We start from the raw sequence: 21,426 nt of genomic DNA, 5'->3' as shown, positions 1-21,426 counted from the left end.
GTGTCTGGAATGCTAACACGGTGCAAAAATCAGCATGTGTGACTGCAACACACACATATATATATAGGGTGGCACGGTGGCACAGCAGATTAGTGTCGCAGTCACACAGCTCCAGGGATTTCCGCTCCGGGTGACTGTCTGTGAGGAGTTTGTGTGTTCTCCCCGTGTCTCGTGGGTTTCCTCTGGGTGCTTCAGTTTCCTCTCACAGTCCAAAAACACATGTTGGTAGGTGGATTGGCGACTCAAAAGTGTCCGTAGGTATGAGTGAATGTGTGTGTGTATGCGTATCTGTGTTGCCCTGTGAAGGACTGGCGCCCCCTCCAGGGTGTATTCCCGCCTTGCGCCCAATGATTCCAGGTAGGCTCTGGACCCACCGCGACCCTGAACTGGATAAGCGCTTACAGATAATGAATGAATGAGATTATTGTTAAACATACTTTTATTGTTATATAGAATTATGCCTTCAATGTAATATATATATATAATTATAAGATAGTACAATTTTAAGGAAAGGTGAATCTTTTGGAGTTATTACAACATACAAAGAAATTGGACTACTAAAGTTTGAAAGAACAGACCTGGTAGATCATCAAAACAGATCCCATTAGATAAATAACACTTTAAACTTTCATCTTTAAAAGAGAAAGAAGGAAAAATATCAAGCTCCACTCTTATGTCAGGTCTGAAACAATTCACAGGTGTGTCTGACCATCCATCCACTGTGAATGTGCTACTGACAGGATTTATATTTGAGGCTGTTACTAAGAGAATGAAAGTTGTAGAAAGTTCAGTATCAAAGCAGTGGAGTGTTAATTATTCTCAAAGGTTTAATATTCTCCTCTCACTATTTTGGATTGCTTGGGTTGTGATAATACAACAATACACATAAACTGAACTTTCAAAATGCAAAGAGCTAATTAAATTACTACTGTAACATTCTCTATTGTATTTAGTTGATCAGGCTCCTCTGTAATTGCCTGCATTTTCCCAGATGATGAAAAATGAATGTTTTGACCAGGAATTAAATAAATGAAGGGTGGCCCCTGATTTGGACACTGTATTAAATCTGTGTCTTAGATTGTTTAGTTACATTAACTCTCTCTCTCGCCATCTCTGCCACAACATGTGATTCTGGACTATTTCAGTTTCCAAGGCAACGATCAGTAAGGAGTGAGGTTCTGTGAAAGGGAGTGTGCGCTGGTGTGTTAATAAAAATCTCATATTAATCTTAAAGCATCATGAATTATTAAAAGCTTCTAGCAGCATTGCTGGAGGAATTGGGGAAAAGGGGGAGGTGGTTTTGGGGAATCCATAGGTTGTAAAATCTGGGAGGATGAGACAGGTGTTTAACAGTGAAATGGAGGTGTGTGATGCAAACTGAGACGGAAGAGAGTGGGAGGGAGAATATAGATTTATACTGAACTGAAAAAGAATGCCTGCATCACATGTGAACACAAAACCACAGCCAAATAAAACCCAGATGTCACCACAAAGTCAGCTAGGGATAGTAAGAATGTAAAAATATTAAACTTTCACTGATGGATAATGAGTAATGAACACGGCGCGAGGAAGCACAACTCTGGGGATAACAGTGCAGGAAAAAAAAACTGTCATAATGCAGCTGAAGCTCAGAGGAAGGAAGAAGACGGGAGGGGCCTGGCAAGTTGAAAACCAAATGCAGGATAAAAAAAAAGCTGAAATAGATGAGATAAAAGAGCAATGTACACCAAAGAACCAAAACATTTAAAATGTGGTTTAGCTCAGTGGCAAGTGATAAACTGATGTCCAGTCCCAGGGTTTCCCAACAGAACATTGCACAGAGCATCACAATCCCTCCACCATTTTATCTTCTTCCCACAGTGGGTCCTGGTGCAAACGTAAATACCACATAAATACTCAACTATTCACATACTGTAGAAGAAAACAGGACTTACCAGACCAGGTCAGTCTTTTTCCATTGCACCAAGGTCCAGTTTCACTGCTCATCGGTCCATTGTGGACCATTTGGATATTGGACAGTGGTCAGCGTCCCATACACAGCAGGGTGTCGCAATGTATGTGCTAGGAAATGTTTGTTCCATAAATGTCATTAAACCCCCTGCAATTCAGTCACAGAATTTGGTTGCATTTTCCTCTTCTAACAACTGAAGTAATCCCAAACACATTGAGTGAGGTTGAGGTCTAGGGTCTGTCTATTTCTATTTATTGTTCTAAAATGGCCAACATCTCTTTTTGATTTGATTTGCAGTGTTTCTTCTCCTTTTCTCAGTAATGGATTCTCGAAAGATATACATACTTTCAAAAACATTTATTCTTACAATTGACAAAACACCTATTGGAAGGACAAATGGGAGCCTACCCAGAATCACTGGTCGCAAGGCAGCAATACACCCTGAAGGGGGCGCCAGTCATTCACAGGGCGACACACACACACACACCAATGGACACTTTTGAGTCGCTTACACCATACTCCTCACAGACAGTCACCCAGAGCAGGACTTGAACCCACACCCTCAAGGTCCCTGGAGCTGTGTGACTGCGACACTAACCTGCTGCACCACCGTGCAAATGGGACTTGATTGTTTCTTATTACTCAAAGCAGAAAGCTTTAAACACTTTAAACTTCTGTATATTTCCCACTCATTTTCCTTTTACATACCCTTTCCTTGGCTTATCTAATATTGAATCTCCTCAGAAGAATCTCTTAAATAACTGGGCAAATGAATAAACAACAAAGGCATAACTTTCATAGAGAACTGTATACAAAATAGTAGTAAATCACTCACTTCATCTAGACTTGATGTAAAATCTGAATGTTCTAAAACGTTCTCGTTCAGACAAATATGTCCCTAATGCTGCTTTATAAGAAAACGGCAAGAGAGCAGAGAGAGAGAGAGAGAGTGATTAGCAAATGTCACAGAGTGATGGAGGAGATAAACAAGCCATACACTGGAGTTAACCTTGGGGGATTTAATTATACATTGGAATCAAATTACACGATCAATAAATCTGATTTAACTGGGAGAGGTTGTGTCCCCGTCTCCGTGTTTAGTGAGCTGCAGAGCTGCTTTGACTGTGACAGTGATAGAAACCGAAGACCAGGTGAAAGTGGCAGAGACTCCACTTGTTACAAGACAATTACTCTCCCTCAGCCAAACCCTTCACACACCTCTTTACTGGACTCTTGGCCTAATTTTGCACAGCCTTCATAAAACAAGACTCCTGATTAGATACGCTTTAGAGAAAGGTCACCAAGCCTTGCTGGACTAAATTCAAATCAGGAAGTCAGACTACTGGCAGTGCAAGGAGTTAATCTCTTATGGATAGCTGGAAATGATATTTATTAGATGACCACTCAGTTTAATTAAGATAACACAGTCCCCTATAGAACTGATGTAACTGAAGACCACGTGGAGGTTTTATCTATGATATACTTCAAGAGTGAATTAGTGAAAGAATCTGTACTTGAATGTCATTTTGGAAAATTCTAAGGATATCCTGGTTGTCACAGTTCATTCCTTACAAACAGTAAAAGTGGTAGAAGCAATGTCTACTGAGAACATGTGCGATTTTTAACAGGCTAATTGTTTTAGTAACACCACAGATCCAGGGGAATCCAGGATTTGATCCTCACCTTAAGTCAGCATCTTTGTGGAGTTTGGTGTGCTCTCTACATGTCTACTGGCCAGCCACTGGGGGATTCTCTGGTCTGTGCACTTCTAATGTCTGTCTCAAGCCCCACTCAAATGAGAAGGCATCAGGTGTGAAAACTGTGCCATGTTGACTGTGTAGATCAGCTGCAACAACGCCTCTGAGCAGCTGAAAATGGAACAACATCTGCTGTTTTACTATAAGCCTTTTGGGTAGCCAGACAATGCATAACTTATTCAAAAATATATTTAAAATGATAATCAGGAGGACATCTGCTTCCTGATTTCTGTCAGTACATAGTGCAGTGCACACATACATTTCAGGAGCAATAGGAGAGCATTTCAGGAGAGGAGCAATATTTTTTTTAAATAAATGTTATTAACAACGAGTCAACAGACACTGGGAACGTTAGATGTTTGAACTTGGATCAGACTGTACCCAATCTCAGGCACATTAGTGAGGTCATGTTTTAATGCCAAATAATTAGCTCTGAATTAGAAAAACAAAACTGTCACTCCCCACACTCACTTTATTATGAAGTGTCACTTTATTGAAGTTACGCTCGCAACTGTGGATGGCACCCCTTATTAAGGCAGAGGGCATAAATACATAGATACAATTTGGGATAGCCTTGGCACTGTAGGGGGAGGAAGATGACAGATGGACAGACATTGGACAGATGGACATTGTTGTCACATGCTAGGTTAGTGCCTCACGATTTCAGCTATGTCACATTTAGAGCACTTAGTTGTGTGAAGGACAGTGAAGCTGTATGATGTCCCACATTGATGCTGCATTCTCTTAGGTCAAAGTGGTATATTTAATGTATGACACTGCAAGAAAATATTCAGGTGTAAGTTAGAATGCGTGTGTTTAAGACTTTTCCTTGTTACTGAACTTGAATCTTGAAATATGGTCATTTCACACCATAGATGGCTGGGAATTCACTCTCGGATTCAAACTCTTTTGAATAACACCAGGAGGTGGCAGAATTTTTTATTCTCCATCTAATGAGACAACCAAATGAACACACGTAAGGACACCAAGTGGTTAAATAGAGTAGTTGTATCCCAAATGGAGCACTGCTTCCTTTACTATATGTGTGCACAAGATATATTCAATGTCCCTTTCCAGACACAACCGAACCCATTCTGTCGGACGGTTTTGATACTTACAGCACAGTTATGTCACTGGCATGTGTTGTTTGGGCTCGATATATGCCTAGTATCATAGTCTGGGATTGACTTTGCTTATGGAATGTGTTGTGAGAGGCCATATTTTGTCCACATAATGTGGACAACCAAGTGTTAATGTATGCACTTTCAGCTAGTATCAGCAGATGTTCCCATGTGCTTTTATATAGCATTATTATTGATTCCTTTTTTAAGTAATAAAATAGTTAGCTTTGTGCATGAGGGGGAATGTTTTCAAGAAAGTGTGCAGGCTACAAATATTGGTAGATGGAGTGAAGCACAAGATTGGAAATTGCTGGTGGACGTAGGAAAAAAGCTGCAGATCTCTGAGTGCTTTATGTTAACTACACTGAGGCCAGATATGGTGCTCTACTCTGAAAGAGTAGAGTTAACGGTTCCATTTGAGGATGAAGTAGATGAAGCATTCGAAAGGAAGATGCTGAAGTACGCAGATTTGGCAGCTGAGGTGAGGGAAAGTGGGTGGCAGGCACATGTAAGACCGGTGGAGATAGGTGTTAGAGGACTTGTAGCCAAATCGGCCACATCCCTCCTTGTTCAGTTCGGCATCAGGGGCCGGAAACTAAGGGCAGCTATGAAGGAGTTATCAAAAACAACTGAAAGGTCTAGTCAGTGGTTGTGGATAAGGAGAGCACAGATTACTTGGGGAAATGCACTGTAGAAGTGCTATTGGGATTGTTGGTGGTGTAGCATGTAATGTTCACATGGAACTGGTGGCACTGAGCATGCATTAACAGTGCCAGCGGGGCTAGGTACAGCCCTAGTCACCAGGGAGGCCAGTGTGGATTTGCAGTTGTTGACGGTAAAGGGCAAGGTAGGACAGTGAACTTGTCTTGGAGCGGGGTGGTTCTGGGACGCCAGACTTCACTGTTGAGCCTTCTGGAGGTGTTGTGGGCTTAATTGAGCAAAACACCTACGACAGAGGAGGTGCCTGCCTGATGACCCCTGTAAAGAGCTAGTGATACAGTGACTGGTTTGGGTACTCATGGGCTGGGCTCATTGAGTCACCGTAGATGATAAGGATAGCCAGTTGCTGATCGGATCATAAACGGCCACAGCAACCTTAGCAAACTTAGAGTTGAGTGTGGTGGGCCCTAAGTGAATGGACTGGCATAGATAGTTAACATATTATCTTGTGTATGATTATAAGATTATATTGTTTTTATATATTTTATTTTATTTTTTACCATTAAAACAACGTCATAGTTTTACAAGGAGTTTGTCGCCTCGTGTTAATAACCGACTCTTTAATGCGTGTCGGCTCCATGACTCTTAAGGAGAGGGAAAGAACCTCGGTACAGTAGTGTACGGTGACTGTGGCGCCCGCCTGTGGTCGCTGTGTAAAACTGACACTGCTCCAAATCTCAGAGACAACCGGAAGGCGTTTAGTGAAACCTCTCGTTATTCCCGTTGATCTCCTTGTGGCGATACTGTGGCGCAGGGATTTGTCCGCCACTGCGGGGCCGCTCCTGCTCCACTAACGTCTCTAAGATGGATGTACTGAACTCTAACGTGTCTAAGATGGATGTACTGAACTCTAACGTGTCTAAGATGGATGTACTGAATTCTAACGTCACAAAAATGGATGTACTGAACTCGTATCTGACGGAGCGGCTATCGGCGGCTGTGAGGGATATTCTGGAGGCGGTGGAGGCCACGGTGACGGAGTACCGCCAGGAGACAGCACAGAGCCGCATGGAGAACCAGCGGCTCCGGGAGCAGCTGAGAGCCGCGCTGCGAAGCTCGGAGACCGTGGGAAAAGGTGGTGTATTTCAGCCTAACTTCTCTTACAAACACACACGCTCTTACTGAGACACAGACCAGGCTCCGTACCCCATGCATTACAAGAGTTTTTTGGTCTCGAATGATAAGAGAAAAAGTTGCAGCACCGTAAAGAACTGCTACCGAGACAGCTGCAAACATCTGGCCGGGATCCCAATAGACTCCAGCTACAGAAGTCAGGAATCCAGCGTTAAAGCGCCTACAGCAGAATAGCCAATCACAGAGAGCGGTTTGGGCACATGACCCTGCTGCTGTACTGTAAATAAAAAATAAAAGTCCCGCTTCACAAAACAGTTATGAATTTCCTTTTACTCCAAATGTTTATTTACCAACAAAATATGTGTATATAAAAAACACATTGAGATAAAACACATTATGTGAGTAAAATCATACATAACTGCAGCGAATGATAAAGTATAACAAAATGTGCTATGGAAACAAACGCAGCACCACCAAAACAGTGTTATTGCATCGCTGAGAACGATCCACCAATCAAATTACCCGCTGTGTGTGGGTCCTGACCATGGAAGAACAGTTGTAGAACTACAAAGTGCACCTGTATGGTTAGTGGAGCTGAGAGAAAAAATCAGTGAGAAATCAGTGAAAAAAGAAACGCTCATAATATTATCATTGGTTGGTTTGTATTGCAATTCTGTCTTTTTATTAAGACAAGTAATATTCATTGATAATGATAAAATAAAATAGCAGATGTGACATTTATGACTGCTTATAGAGATGAGTAGTCTTTCTCACACTGTTTTTGTCTCACTCTGTGACAAGAGCTTCACAGTGGCTCGATCACTACAGCTACACCTGCTAAAGCAGCATCTTATAGAGCAAAGAGAGTAGAAATGACATATCAACATAGGCTAGGCATAGTTGTTACCAAACTTATCAAGAGACTTTCTACAGAATGTGTACAGTGCATCTAGCGAAGGTGCTATAAGGACTTTTTGTGTGAGAATATTTGAAAGCCTTTATTGTGTCATGGATGTATGTAAAAAAAAAATAAATAAAAAAAACTCTTATAAATACTTATTTAAACGTATTTGTGGAGAAATTCAGTTCACATCCTCTTTTTTCATCTGACAAAGTAGGAAGAAATGTTTTCCAATGTTTTCATTGACCATTTTGATTGTATTTTGCAAAACTCTGTGTTACATCACCTTTCCTTTTAACTAAACTTTGTCTCAAATAAAACCCTGTTAGGTGCAAGTTGAACTCTCCCTTTCACACACAATGTCATCAACATTGGGAGGGTGAGGACAATCACATATTTCCTCCAAAGACACATCAGATGCAGACATTGGAAATATGTGCTATCTCTATGGTCCCTTTCCACTTTAGCACAGGGAACTCTTTATCTGTTTTTCCTGAAAACAATCTGAAACGTGGATTCATCTAAATACAGCACATATTCAGTCTTTCAGACTGTCTGAGATCAGTTTGGGCCCAGAAAGCTCACCTGTATTTTGGCATAGAATTGATGTATGGAATTCTCTTCATGCAATAGGTTTTCAGGCCGCTTCAGGTTTCTTCTTGAATCAGCAGATTTGGGTTAAGTCATGACTAAGTGGCTAGAAATCAGTGAAAAAAGAAACGCTCATAATATTATGATTGGTTGTTTTGTATTGCAATTCTTATCATAATTTGTTTAGTTGAAGCAGACAACAAAATAGTTTTTTTTTTAACAAATATAAACAAAATAGGAAAACAATCTGTGATAATAAATACATAACTTAAAATGATTACATTAACATTATATCAGTCCCAGGATAATATGATGCAATTAAACTGGTTGTCACTCTTTACAGACACATTACTTGGTCTAAATCTGTCTTTTTATTAAGACAAGCAATATTCATGATAATGATCAAATAAAATAGCAGATTTGACATTTATGACTGCTTATAGAGATGAGTAGTCTTTCTCACACTGTTTTTGTCTCATCCTGTCCAGAAAAAGTCCAAAATGCATCCAATTCTGTCATAGAAGAAAGCTCTCCCTGTGGCTCACAGAAGTGGAATATCAGCCTGGACGAGAGAGAAGAACTTCAGGAGGTGCAGGAACCACAGAAAAATGTCCAGAGATGGAGGGAACTTGCATTACATAAGGATGGCCCAAATACACTTGTACCAGATTGCAAGAAAGAGAAATGTTCATTTAATGTCACTCAGGAGGAGTCTCTCACTTCTGCAGACGTTCAAGCTCAGAATTCTGAGCAGAGTGTGGATGTGTCCTTGCCTGTTGTGAGACTGCACAGGGTAAAGATTGAACCAGAGGAGACTGAAATTGCAGTGTGTTTGCCAGACACTGATGTTCCTACAAACTCAGGCCATTCCTACAGCCCCGAAGGCTCTCAGAGGACACAGAGTCCCAGTAGAGGTGGCCAGAGTGCCCCTCTTTCTGACTTGCACTTGACAGACATCCAAACCGCTCATCCGAATCAAACAGTATTAAGCTGCTCAGAGAATGTTACAGATGAGGTTCATGGTGAAGCACTGTACAAGTGTTCACACTGCAGGAAGTCATTCAGTGAGCTGAAAAAACTGCAGATGCACCAGCAGGCTCATGAGCGAGCTTTTGTCTGCAACTGGTGCGGTAAAGGCTTCTACCAATCAGCTGACCTCCGGCGACACCTGCGCACACACACAGGCGAGCGGCCGTATCGCTGCACGTGGTGTTCCAAGAGCTTTAGCCAGAGGAGCAATCTGCGCAGGCATGTGCGCATACACACTGGAGAGAGGCCATACCAGTGTTCTCTCTGTTCTCGCAGCTTCAGCGATGGACACACGCTAAAGAAACACCAGCGAAAACATTATGAGGATCGTTACTGCTGCTCACTCTGTGACAAGAGTTTCACAGTGGCTCGATCACTACAGCTACACCTGCTAAAGCAGCATCTTATAGAGCAAAGAGAGTAGAAATGACATATCAACATAGGCTAGGCATATTTGTTACCAAACATGATAAGAGACTTTCTACAGAAAGTGTACAGTGCATCTAGCGAAGGTGCTATAAGGACTTTTTGTGTGAGATTATTTGAAAGCCTTTATTGTGTCATGGATGTATGTAAAAAAAAAAAAAAAAACCTCTCTTATAAATACTTATTTAAACGTATTTGTGGAGAAATTCAGTTCACATCCTCTTTTTTCATCTGACAAAGTAGGAAGAAATGTTTTCCAATGTTTTCATTGACCATTTTGATTGTATTTTGCAAAATTCTGTGTTACATCACCTTTCCTTTTAACTAAACTTTGTCTCAAATAAAACCCTGTTAGGTGCAAGTTGAACTCTCCCTTTCACACACAATGTCATCAACATTGGGAGGGTGAGGACAGTCACATATTTCCTCCAAAGACACATCAGATGCAGACATTGGAAATATGTGCTATCTCTATGGTCCCTTTCCACTTTAGCACAGGGAACTCTTTATCTGTTTTTCCTGAAAACAATCTGAAACGTGGATTCATCTAAATACAGCACATATTCAGTCTTTCAGACTGTCTGAGATCAGTTTGGGCCCAGAAAGCTCACCTGTATTTTGGCATAGAATTGATGTATGGAATTCTCTTCGTGCAATAGGTTTTCAGGCCGCTTCAGGTTTCTTCTTGAATCAGCAGATTTGGGTTAAGTCATGACTAAGTGGCTACATTTATTGTAGTAACTTGACAGTTTTCCATACAGTATCATACAATGGTTCAAAGGTCACACGTTTAAATGTGGTGTCCTACGGTGCCCTTGTCCTACACAAGCGGAATTTTCATTAGATTTCCTGTATTTTTTTTTTCACAAAGCCTGGGCCTTTGGGGAATGCTCCTTTTATAGTTACCTGTTAATAGTGGAATATTTCAAAAGGGTGTAATAAAGTGTATTGCTGGCATGCAATTTAGATTTATTTATATTTACAAAATACAGTCAAGACCATAGAAACATTTGAAATCTTTTCTTTGTACCTTGTTCAGTTAAATAAAGGTTCAAACAAATGACCTGATCACAGAGTCTTGTTTTAACTGCATTTTTTTTACATAATGTTACAACATTTCTGGGATGGATTTGAATATTTTGGATACCAAGATATCTGTATTATTTGATTGTTAATTTCACATTTTAAAAAGTCCATTTCACTTCATGTTGCATAAATGTTTTCAAGATAAAAGTACTAACAAATTGTCTGAAATAACTTTGATTGTTAAATAATACAGACAACAATCATTTTATATTTCAAATTTGGAATTTTTTTTCTTTTGCTTCTCCTTGAAAGCTATCAATTTGGTGTTACGAGGGTTTTTTCAAGTGGGAATATATTGAGGATATATTAAGATTGGTCCTAATGTCATTTCTATTACTACATTTAATATGAGATTAAACTTAAATATCACAAATATTTATATGCATATATAGCTGGTTAAAAATCTCTTTAAAAAAAGAATATCTAATTTCTTGCATCACTCTGTGCCATTTCAGAGGCTTGTTTACAATTGTTTACAATTAGTAACATCTTAAGTACTTAGGATTTATATATTGTTGCAACTATATGAACATTTGTGGACTTGAGGAATAAACAAGCATATTTATGGTTGCTGTGTATTGTGTTTTTGTCTGATCTTGTTTTGTTTCTTTCTATTAACTGAACCTGTATAAAGGGTGTCTTAAAGGAGAATGCCAATGGTTCTCATAAAGGCTTAAGGGAATCAAAATAGTGACCTAGTTCAAAATAACTGTGTTAGAAATTCGGCATTGAAGAGTCAGGAGACTGGAGTTTATTTATACACACACAGGATCATGTATGAGTACAGCTGGATGATCTCAGTCTATCTTAAGATGATCTGAAGTTTGGAAACCGGAGGTTCAGAGGTTTCCTTCACATGCATGCAGAAAAGCACGGGCACAGCTTGGTCATCAGTTTGTCACCATTTCAGTCTATAGCCAGTACATTCTGTACACAATTCAGTCTGTTCTCAGTCCAGTCTGGTCCCGATCCAGTCTAACACCAAATATTTTAGAAGGGCCTTATATACATTGGAGTAGTGGGGGAAGGGAATTGAAGGAAGAAGGGGAGTTTGAGGAGGGGTAAAGGGGATGTTGAAGATGATCAAAGAAAGAAAGATAAGATAGAGGAAGGAAGGGTAAGAAGAGGTGTGAAAGGAGGGGTATGATGTAAGTGGGGGAATGATTGGTGGGAATGGGGATGGGACTATGAGAGCGATAACAAAAGGTCACACAAAGATACAAAAAGACCATATAATTTCTTTCAACGGGGACTTATGAGATCTTCATGATCTTTTCCCCTTAGGCCTTTTCAGGGTTGTGCTGGCAACAGGGCAAGCAAAAAAGGATTCAGATTGACGAGTAAACTGAGAGATTTGCTTTATGGCTCTTCTCGCTCTTTACAACTACAATCTGGTATAACAACCGCATTACTGCAGACACTACACGTAACCTGTGGATGATCTCATGATCTCTCTTCCCATTACTTGAGAACAAGACCTGAAAATACTTCAACTCCTTCACCTGGGGTAGGTTCTAGCTCCCTACTTGAAGGGAGACTGTCATGTTTTTCTAGGAGGTAACCATGGCCTCAGATTTGGATGTGCTGATCTGCTTTTGGATAGCCCATGCTATGATTGAGCAAGCCACGTAAGCCCCAAAATACTCCCCAGGTGCCCAAGATGGCTGTCCACTGCTTCAGATGTGTGTATTCACTGCCCCAAAATACTAGTGTGAATGTATGTCCCTATTTTTAAAAAATCATACTTTAATAAGATGTTAAGTCATGAGATATCATCGTCATAATTATGTGAAACTTTCTAATCCCTATTCAAAATAATAAATTCTAATATTTTAAACTCGTGGAACAGGCCTCTCACTGCTCTCCGTGTAAAAGCTATCCAGTGCCCACTGTTCTCCAGCCTGTAGGCGGCGATAGAGGAAACGGACACAGACACAGGAAGAAGAACAGCGCTAACAAATAGCTAGTTGGCTGTTTGTCCTGCTACAGTTTTTGGTACTTAAACTAAGATAAAAGTGTTTAAATCTGGAGAAAGCGACGGTAGATATGACTAAGCTGCAGCTGCTGCACCGTGCTCTGAATGAGCGGCTGATGGCGGCGGTGGAACAGGTGATGGAGATGGTGGGTGGCACGGTGCTGGAGTACGAAGCCGAGACCATTCGGGCGCGGAAAGAAAACGAGGTTCTTCGGCGGAGGCTGAGGTGGATGGAGGGCGACATTCCCGTCGACTGGCCAGGTAACACCAGCGACAAAGCCGGATTAGGTGCCTGCGGCTGCGGATAAAATTATAGCAGGGAGACGGAGTAGAGATGAAGTGTGTAATAGGAGTCGGTTTATATTTCTGCAACTCACTCTGAGGCTGGAGTCGGCTCCGTATTCAAAAATTTATCGGTGTAATTCTGGTCCACCTTAAATTATGCAGCTGCTAGCTAACACGTACAGTAAAAGTACGTTAACTGCATCTTCCATCGTATCATTTCGTTAGACACTTAGCATAGCATAGCATAGCTACGCTGCCAGCTAACTAGTCAGCCGTTATTAATACAATTCCGTTTCTGCACTATCTAGTGTCTTTCGTTTTATTCACTGGTGGAACATTTTGTTTGTTTCATGTCTACATTTTGTACAACATAATGCCGTGAGGGGTTTTCACAAAGTGACGGTTATTTTCAACCACGTTTCCATCGACAAAGCTGAAGATGAAGATTTTTTTTCAGCTTCAGTGTTACAAGTTTTTTTTTTTTTTAATGTGGAATGGAAATGATCCTAAAATCCGTTCTACCGAGCAGTTTTTCGCTCCAAAAGAACTGACCCCCCCCCCCCCTTCATGTCCACCTCAGTACTGCTCCCTCTATAGTCCACAGGGTGAACATTTTTCAGGAACTCTCGGTGACAACGGACATTACACATAGCTGTATTAATTGTAAAAAAGTTTTTTTTTTCATTCTGTGACTGGGATTAATATATTTAAATAAAGAATATTTATTTAAACTCTCTTTTCAAGATTATACTTAAGTTCGAGGGTCTATTAGTATTTTTACTAAGGTATAAAACTATCCATTGGAAATTTTGAATGTTAGGAGTGTGCAAATAGAAAGGCCCCCAGTGATGTCCCAGTGCACACCATTCACATAGAACCTCATTCACAGAATATAATCAACCTATATCTTATTGCTCACTTGTTTTTCAAACGCTACACCTCTAAATGGTGTTTCTGGGTTGGGAAGCAGGGGGCCTGTGCCACTGTGACAATAAGCTTGGGCCCTCTGCAGCCCATTGTTAACACATGATGAAAAATTGTAATGCCTAAGTATAAATGCTGGTGTGTAGTTTGTGGACTGAGTTTCCCGTCAGGAGCAGAAACGGCTTATGTGCTTATCGAATAAGATGAAAAATACAGAATTCAGAAATGCATAATGGATTGCTAAGATCTTATGTTATATTCATGGGATGCATACTCACATCAGTGTATAGTAGCCACTTTATTGAGGACTTGCTCATTACTCAAAATGAACAGATTAATTTTCCTAATCGCAGTATTATCAGAAGCACCGACTTCAAGTGCAGCACTTACAGTATGCTTGTTTGTGTGTGTATGAAATATCTCCTCCTCTCCCCATGCTGTGTTTACTTATTTTCAGTTTCTTCTTCTTCTATTGTTTACTGGGTGTCTCAACTTCCTTTAATTGGTCTGAAATTCCAAACCATTCAAAAAGTGTTTTCACACTGCATGCGAACCGAACCATGATTCAGTTGGATCCGGACCGAGACCATCTCTTTTGTCAGACCAAATTTTTGTTCTTTGTCCGGAATGTGGTCCGAGGCACATTTCACAAGAAGGGTCTGGCTGCAGACATGCACTCTGTGCCTCATATGCACCGCCAGGCTATTCATGACGTCAGTGCACTCTCTGCCACAGAAACTGAATTAGGTTTTGTCTGTTGAGGAATATACTTGCGCATGATATGTGGGCCTTTGTGAGAGACTACACTGATTAAGGGTCAAAGGTTTGTAATAATTGTCATAATAAAATGTTTTGTAACTTCAGAATTTTATTTTTGGCACATTGTTTTAATGTAGTTGCAGTTTAGTTAGGTTTTAGCTGTATTTATTCATTTTGTTTTTAATTTAATATAAAATGGTGTTATTAAACACAATTGTGGGTTAATAAATTGAAAAAAAAAATGACTGACTCCAAGGTTTAGTTTTTTTTTTTTTTGTACAAAATTTAATAAATCTCAGGTAACCAAAATTTGATACAAAGATATGAAATTTAGAATAGAAACTGATACAAGCTTTGTATCATGTGACATTCCGGAATGGTATAGGGATTAAGAATGACAACAACCCAGAGTAAATCCTGTCACTCTGCTGACACTTACCACTTACCACTTACTGTAGTGCTAAATGACTGACACTGAATGGACGTTAGCTTTTTCAGACTGATTGTTGAGTGTATAAGCTCAAGAAAAGACTTGAGTTTAGCAATAAAGCAGTTTTGTTTCGTTAAGCGCTTCGGCTTGTAGAGGTACACAGCACGTAAGTGAACCAGGCACGTTCCAACCTACAGAGAGTGAGGGAGCAGGGTACACACTACAAAGTGCATATGTCTACTAAACACATGATATACCATTGCTCTACATTGATAATAATGGGATGAAATGATGATTATGGTACCTTTTTAAAACAAAAATAATAATAATAATAATAATAAATAATAAACAACCCTACCATGACGATAAGGTCTGTTTTGTTAGCAGAAATAGAAAGCTACTGCTCAGCTGCATGAAACAGGTTCAGTGGAAGCTGTTATCGTATAGCACCAGAAATCGCTACAATATTGATATGGTCATCATATATATCACCAGAACTCTACAACATTACAATGTATTAAGATATCCATCGACTTGTAAAGCAAAAACAGCCAAACAGAACTGTTCCGCTGTGCAGTTTCTGTCATTGTGGAAGAGTACATGACGTTGTGGAGGCAGAGTGCGCATCTGATAGGGAATGCATGTCTGCAGCCAGATTCTATTGCATTTTACACCTGCAATTTTGGTTCTGACCAAACTGAAAAGTTAGAATGTCCAGACCAAACGTGGTAGGTGTGAAAGTGGCCTTAGACCATTTTATGCTCCCAACTTTGTGGGAACAGTTTGGAGATGGCCCCTTCCTGTTCCAGCATGACTCAGCACCAGTGCACAAAGCAAGGTCCACAAAGACCTGGATGAGCAAGTCTGGTGTGATAGGCCTAAAGCAGTTCTAGAAATTAATATCTAATCTATCCTGCTATGTTTATTGCTGAAACCTTTTGATTAACCAAGCTGGTTTTGTGTGTTTCAGATGAGGCTGACCCTCTTGTTCCTGAACAGCTTGTTAATGTGGAAGATGATGAACCAGTATTTGAGGGCCTCTCGATCAAAACAGAGCCCATTGATGCCTCTGGTTCCCAGTCATTTATACCTGACGCCAGCCTTATGGCACCAGTGCACACTACTGATCTAGAAACAGTCAATCCTGAGACCAGTCAAAGAGTCACAAGTGTTGACTTTCCTGACACTATCTTGTGGAATTCAACCGAGAGTTATATGGCTCCTCTGGATTCTGATCCCACGGTGGTGGAGGGTTTGAAGGGAAAGAGCAGGAGTCAGAGGATGTCTTTTGCATGCCCTGACTGCGGTAAAGTGTTTGGGAGGGAGCAGACGCTGATGTTCCACATGCGTATTCACTCAGCTGTAAGGCCTTATGCATACCGCAGACGCAAAGCTTGCTTCTATGGGGAGAAGTCACGGAAGAAGAACCTACAAGGTCTTTCCAAATTACATGTAAGTTTTAAAACTCGGTTGTGCATGTGATCAGAATGTTATTAAATTATAAACTTTAAAATTCTATTTAAAATACAAACCCATTTCCGGGAAAGTTGGTATATTTTATAGAAAACAGAATGCAATGATATACAAGTAATTATAAACCTGTATTTAACTGAATGTTAGAGATGTTTAAACTGAATTTTCTTTTAAATATATGCCCATTTTAAATTTGAAAACAGACAGTATAGGAAAACCAGACTTTATTTATGTAATACGACAAAAGAACAGATTATATTAAATTGCAACATGTCAGTGACATGATTGGTTTTAAAAAAAGTGCCTTGGAGAGGCTGAGTCTTTCAGCAGATGGATGGGGAGGGATTGGTGGTGTCAAAGAGGCCAAGGAGCAATATGAAATATTAACTGTACTAAATCATAAAATCATCAGGGTGCATCAGAGATTAAGGAAACAGGCTAAGTTTAAGCACTTACATCTCATCTGTGTTGCCAGGCATGAAACACAATAGCAGACAGTGTGCTGCAACCATGGATGTGAGTAAGCAAACCTGTGTGTATACTGTGTGCCCATAGCCACACAATGTATGTGTGAGTTAGGGAGCTGCAGCACAAACTCTGGTTTTTCTGTAGCTCCAAAGCAAAGCCTAAAAATGGTATTGGGGACAGCCCTACATGTAAAAGTTTTAGTATGTAACAGTTTCAAACAAACAAACCACCCAAAACTAATGTTAACATTTCGTTATTTTGTAAACAGCAGTTTCTTATTTTGTTTAAAATAATATATTTCATGACATTTAGTACATGCATGTAAAATGGCACTCAATAAAGCTTCACAGTAAATAGCTAAACAAATGCAAAAAGTTAACTGAATCTATGCCAACTGTCTGCTTAAGCTGACCATTAAGCTCTCCTTCTGGCCTTTGACTTTCCTCAAACTCAAATGGGTGCTCTACTTGGGTGGTGAAACAGATGTTGTTTTCCTCCCTTTTTTTTAAAGGCTTCTTGCATATCATCGCTGTCCACTGAAAATTGTCTCTAAAAATATAAACTTTACAGGAGAAGGAAAAACTTCCTAACTTTACAAGGAAGTCAGTATAAAGTTATTTATTGCAAGTAATTTTGGAGCATTTCTATTGGTCCCTTCATAATGAAGCTGTCGCACAATATGAGGGACTGCTGCTGTTTCCAAATGATGTAGTAAACTAAAAATCCACAAAAGTTCAATGCATGTTTTTGTTTGGACAATGACTTCCATATAACCATGGTTTGTTGTATATCATATAACCAAACCCCCTCTAAACTATTGAAGGTGTTCACCTTCTTGCTGTGCATAAATGACTTGAGTAACAAAAATATGCCATAGTTGTCATTATGTACAAAGGCAGAATATATATCATTATTTTTTTCAATAGCAGTGTGCAACATGGCCCTAAAACATATCAATATTTCAGGGTATATTGGTGATAACAATATATTTGGCAATATGACAAAGCACTGAACTATACCTGTACTAAATTCAAGAACACACTATTGCAAAATAATTAATTATATATTAATATGTTAAATTAAAAATATTTCATGTATTAATATTAAGTGGTTTTATTTTACTACAAATTCAACAGATACAGATTCAAAAATGGATTCAAGCATTTAGAAGATGAACCCCAGCAAACATTTGTTTGTTTTGTAAACAGTAACTTACCAAAATTAAAAAAAAACCAAAGTGCCAACCAAATGACAATTTTCAAAATAACCATAAAGCTTTGCATTAAATAAAAAACATAGAATATTTGTTGTGCTGAGTCAGTGTAGTTTCTGCTTGGTTTAGAGCTCATTGGCTGTTGAACTGTTCTAACTACATTCCAACCAGCTGTTTCTGCTTGAAGTGGTGAAACAGATTAGTTGTATTTATCCCTTTTGTTCAAGGTTTCTTTCGTTACTTAAAAATACCAACAGTTCTAGTTTTGAGTTTGGACTGCAGTAGAGTTGGATGGTAATAGCATATACCATGGTGTTAAAAATGGGGACAGAATCTCAACGAGGGCTGTATTTCAAAATTATGATGTGTGTGGTGTGTCACATTTCTTAATTAAAAAGTTAAAGTACAAGGCCAACCAGTTAATTTACATGCATTTAAGAGAGCCACAGGGAGAGGGCACTATGTGAGCTCACTGACTGGTGATGTCACAATCTGAAAACGGGAGGGAGGAAAAAATAATACAAGCGCGGTAGCCATGCAAAGGTATGGAGCTTTTTCCTCTAAATATTTGGGATTTGAGCCTCAGTTCACTGGGCATCCCTCTGTTCTTTTTGGCGTGCTAAACCACAAGTGTCTGTTAGCTGACCAGCAATGCTTCTGAACAGTGTAGAACATTTTCGGTTCCTTCAAAACCAGTCGCTGAAATTTGCTCTCAGAAACGGGGTTTTTTTTTTTTTTCTTTTTTAAATATCATCAACATGTGTCAGTGTGCTGGCAGTGGATACTGCCGATTCCTAGACTCAAATACCCATTAAAAATGGTTTCTTTCAGTATTACAGACTACCTCCTTTTAAATATAAGGTTTAAACCTTGTTTACAAGACTTGCAGATCATTGCATTTTGTATTTATCTACATTTTGCACAGCTTCCAAACATTTTTGGAAATGGGATTTGTATAACTGCCATCAGCTAAAAGAAGTGTGATCAGGTTGACAAGCGACAATGACATAGACAATTAATGAACATTTATAACATAATTTAAACTAATAGGCTTTAGATACAGTGAAACAGAGGTTGTGATTAAACAAACTGCATTTAAAAGGAACCAAAGGAGCATGAAAGGTTAATTTTAACATTTATGTGTAGTTTAATATTTCCATATTTTTAGTTTGATTGGCAATCTATGTCAGGGTTAGGGTTCAGCAGCCATATTTAAAATGTTTAAATGAGTGAAAAAGGAACTAATTGTTTTCTGTGATTATATAGCCATCAAAAGACATTATGGACAATATAGAGAACACTTCGATACACAGTGCAAGATCAACTAGCATCAGTCCTCCATGGACTTCTCCCTGCAATAGCCCAGAAATGGCATCCAACAAGGAAATTAATGAAGTTGACACTGGAAGTAGCAAGAACACTGATAGCTGTGCAGCTGACACTACGGAAAAACGAAGCAAGCGAGGAGGCAAAGCAAGATGGCCACGATGCCTAGAGTGTAGAAGAGCTTTTAAGAATGTACAAAGGGTGAGGCTGCACATGGTGAAGGCCCATGGGAAAGTGTTTCCCAGCCAAGAATATGAGAACGAGTACGAAGACGCTGACAGGGCAGTCAAGAGACCACGGAAGCATAAGGTAATAAACATTGAACATATCTTTGTAACTGGAAGGAGAAAGGATTATGTATTTACATATGTGCATAAGAATTGTTTGGTTGTAATAAGAAATTCATTTGTATAACTACACACGTTATGTAATAACCAAATAATTAACAAGCATTAACAAAGACAAATTAAAGTCTTACTTTAAAATATGTAGAAAGAATTGCTTCAGAGTGGCACAATTAACTTCTATTGCTGGGCTTTTTTATGTTGGGTACCCTCTTTGAAAGCGATGGTGAATTCCACATTCTTTGTTGATTCTAAGAGATTTTAACCAATTGTGGCTGCCTACTAGGTCACTAATGGATAGTTGGTCATTGAGCATTCTCCTTCAAGTGTATTTAGTTCTACAACAATTTTGGATCAGCAGCGTGAATTTTTGTGGTCAAGCACATAAACGCCAGGTCTGCATTGAAGAGAACCTGAGTTAAATATATGCTAAATTAAAATTTCTGAAACTCCATATGGAATGCACAAGGAAAGAAGAGTGTTGCTTATCTGAAGACTCATTTTCAAAAGCATCATCAAGAACTGTCTTATGGTAAGATTCAAAATATTTTTGGATTTTAGGATTTCATTTTCCAGATTAAGAATTTAAATAGTATGATTGTGTCCATCTGTAATTTTATGTAGAGTTTCATTTCAGTGTTGGACTTAATTTAAGCTTGACTTTTTAAAAAAATTATTGGTTTATTTTATTTTATTTTTTTAATCTTTCCTTTACAGATTTCTTATTCACCTGAGTGGAAAGCAATGTGAGTTATGGAGAATGAAAAAGCATCATCTAAGTTTCTGCTCTGAATACAATAATACGAGTTGTATTTTTAAAACCCGTTATTTTCTAAGCAATATTAATCAAAACAGGACAGTTGGAACTTTTTATTATTATCTGAAATGGCTATGTAGGGATGGCCTATATGGAAAAATGTATATCATGGTGCATGTTCACATTACACCATATGGCACAATATTTATTTATTTAATGATTAATTGATGTATTGGATAAGTTGGAACAGACCAGCAGTGCCAGATTTAATACCACTGACAACTAAGTGAATTATTTTTGTACAACATTTCAGACACTGTACAGCACTTCCAATTAAGATGGACTAACAAGACTTACTTTGAAACAAAATATGCAGTTATTTAGTGTTCTTTTAAGCAGAAGTGGGAAAAGTACTAAAATATTCTACACAAGAAAAAGTAGTAACTTTGATGAAATTTTACTCAAGTACAAATAAAATTACTGGTATAAAAATGTACTCAAGTAAAAATCAGTGCATTTGAAATTTATTCATAGTGAGTTACTTTTTTAACAGTGCTTTAAAAACAGAGATATAGTACCTCAAATAGAGAAATGTGCAACAAAGTTCAGTGAAATATGTTAATACATACAGAATATGAAAGTATAGGAGAAAATTAAAATTGATGCTGATCGTGTCGTTAAACATCAATAGAGGTAACGGCTCAATAATACCAACCAACACACACTGTATTTTTTTTGCAATATTTGAGCCCCTTACTAAAATAGGGAAACTTATTTCTAACTATCAATGCAACGGTACAACTTTCATTTAATGTA

At 38.9% G+C, this 21,426-nt stretch overlaps 2 protein-coding genes across 4 annotated transcripts in view; both read left to right on the top strand.

The window, feature by feature from the left end:
• The first annotated feature begins 6,208 nt into the window (after positions 1 to 6,208).
• Positions 6,209 to 11,110, top strand: zgc:66443 (uncharacterized protein LOC406856 homolog). The gene is made up of 2 exons (XM_066642498.1): positions 6,209 to 6,624; positions 8,604 to 11,110. The coding sequence occupies exons 1-2, from the start codon at positions 6,354 to 6,356 to the stop codon at positions 9,566 to 9,568; spliced, it is 1,236 nt and encodes a 411-aa protein (XP_066498595.1). The 5' UTR covers positions 6,209 to 6,353; the 3' UTR covers positions 9,569 to 11,110.
• A 1,463-nt stretch (positions 11,111 to 12,573) lies between these two features.
• zgc:66474 (uncharacterized protein LOC327500 homolog) overlaps positions 12,574 to 21,426 on the top strand; it is a 28,935-nt gene continuing 20,082 nt past the window's right edge. For all 3 annotated transcript variants that reach the window (XM_066641733.1, XM_066641732.1, XM_066641731.1), the window contains exons 1-3: positions 12,574 to 12,892; positions 16,000 to 16,481; positions 19,450 to 19,818. In XM_066641733.1, coding sequence (XP_066497830.1) covers positions 12,703 to 12,892; positions 16,000 to 16,481; positions 19,450 to 19,818 — 1,041 coding nt within the window. In that variant the 5' untranslated portion in view covers positions 12,574 to 12,702. The remainder of the gene's footprint in view (positions 12,893 to 15,999; positions 16,482 to 19,449; positions 19,819 to 21,426) is intronic.

The sequence above is a fragment of the Hoplias malabaricus genome, chromosome 13, assembly GCF_029633855.1.
Source record: "Hoplias malabaricus isolate fHopMal1 chromosome 13, fHopMal1.hap1, whole genome shotgun sequence".
NCBI lineage: Eukaryota > Metazoa > Chordata > Actinopteri > Characiformes > Erythrinidae > Hoplias > Hoplias malabaricus.
The sequence above is the reverse complement of the archived record's forward strand: the minus strand, read 5'-3'. Positions and strand labels throughout refer to the sequence as shown.

Bases quoted from the DNA above. Each gene is read 5' to 3' on its own strand.
- zgc:66443 (XM_066642498.1), top strand. From the start codon at position 6,354: ATGGATGTACTGAACTCTAACGTGTCTAAGATGGATGTACTGAACTCT. The intron at 6,625-8,603 runs GTGGTGTATTTC...CATCCTGTCCAG, and splicing joins CTCGGAGACCGTGGGAAAAG to AAAAAGTCCAAAATGCATCC.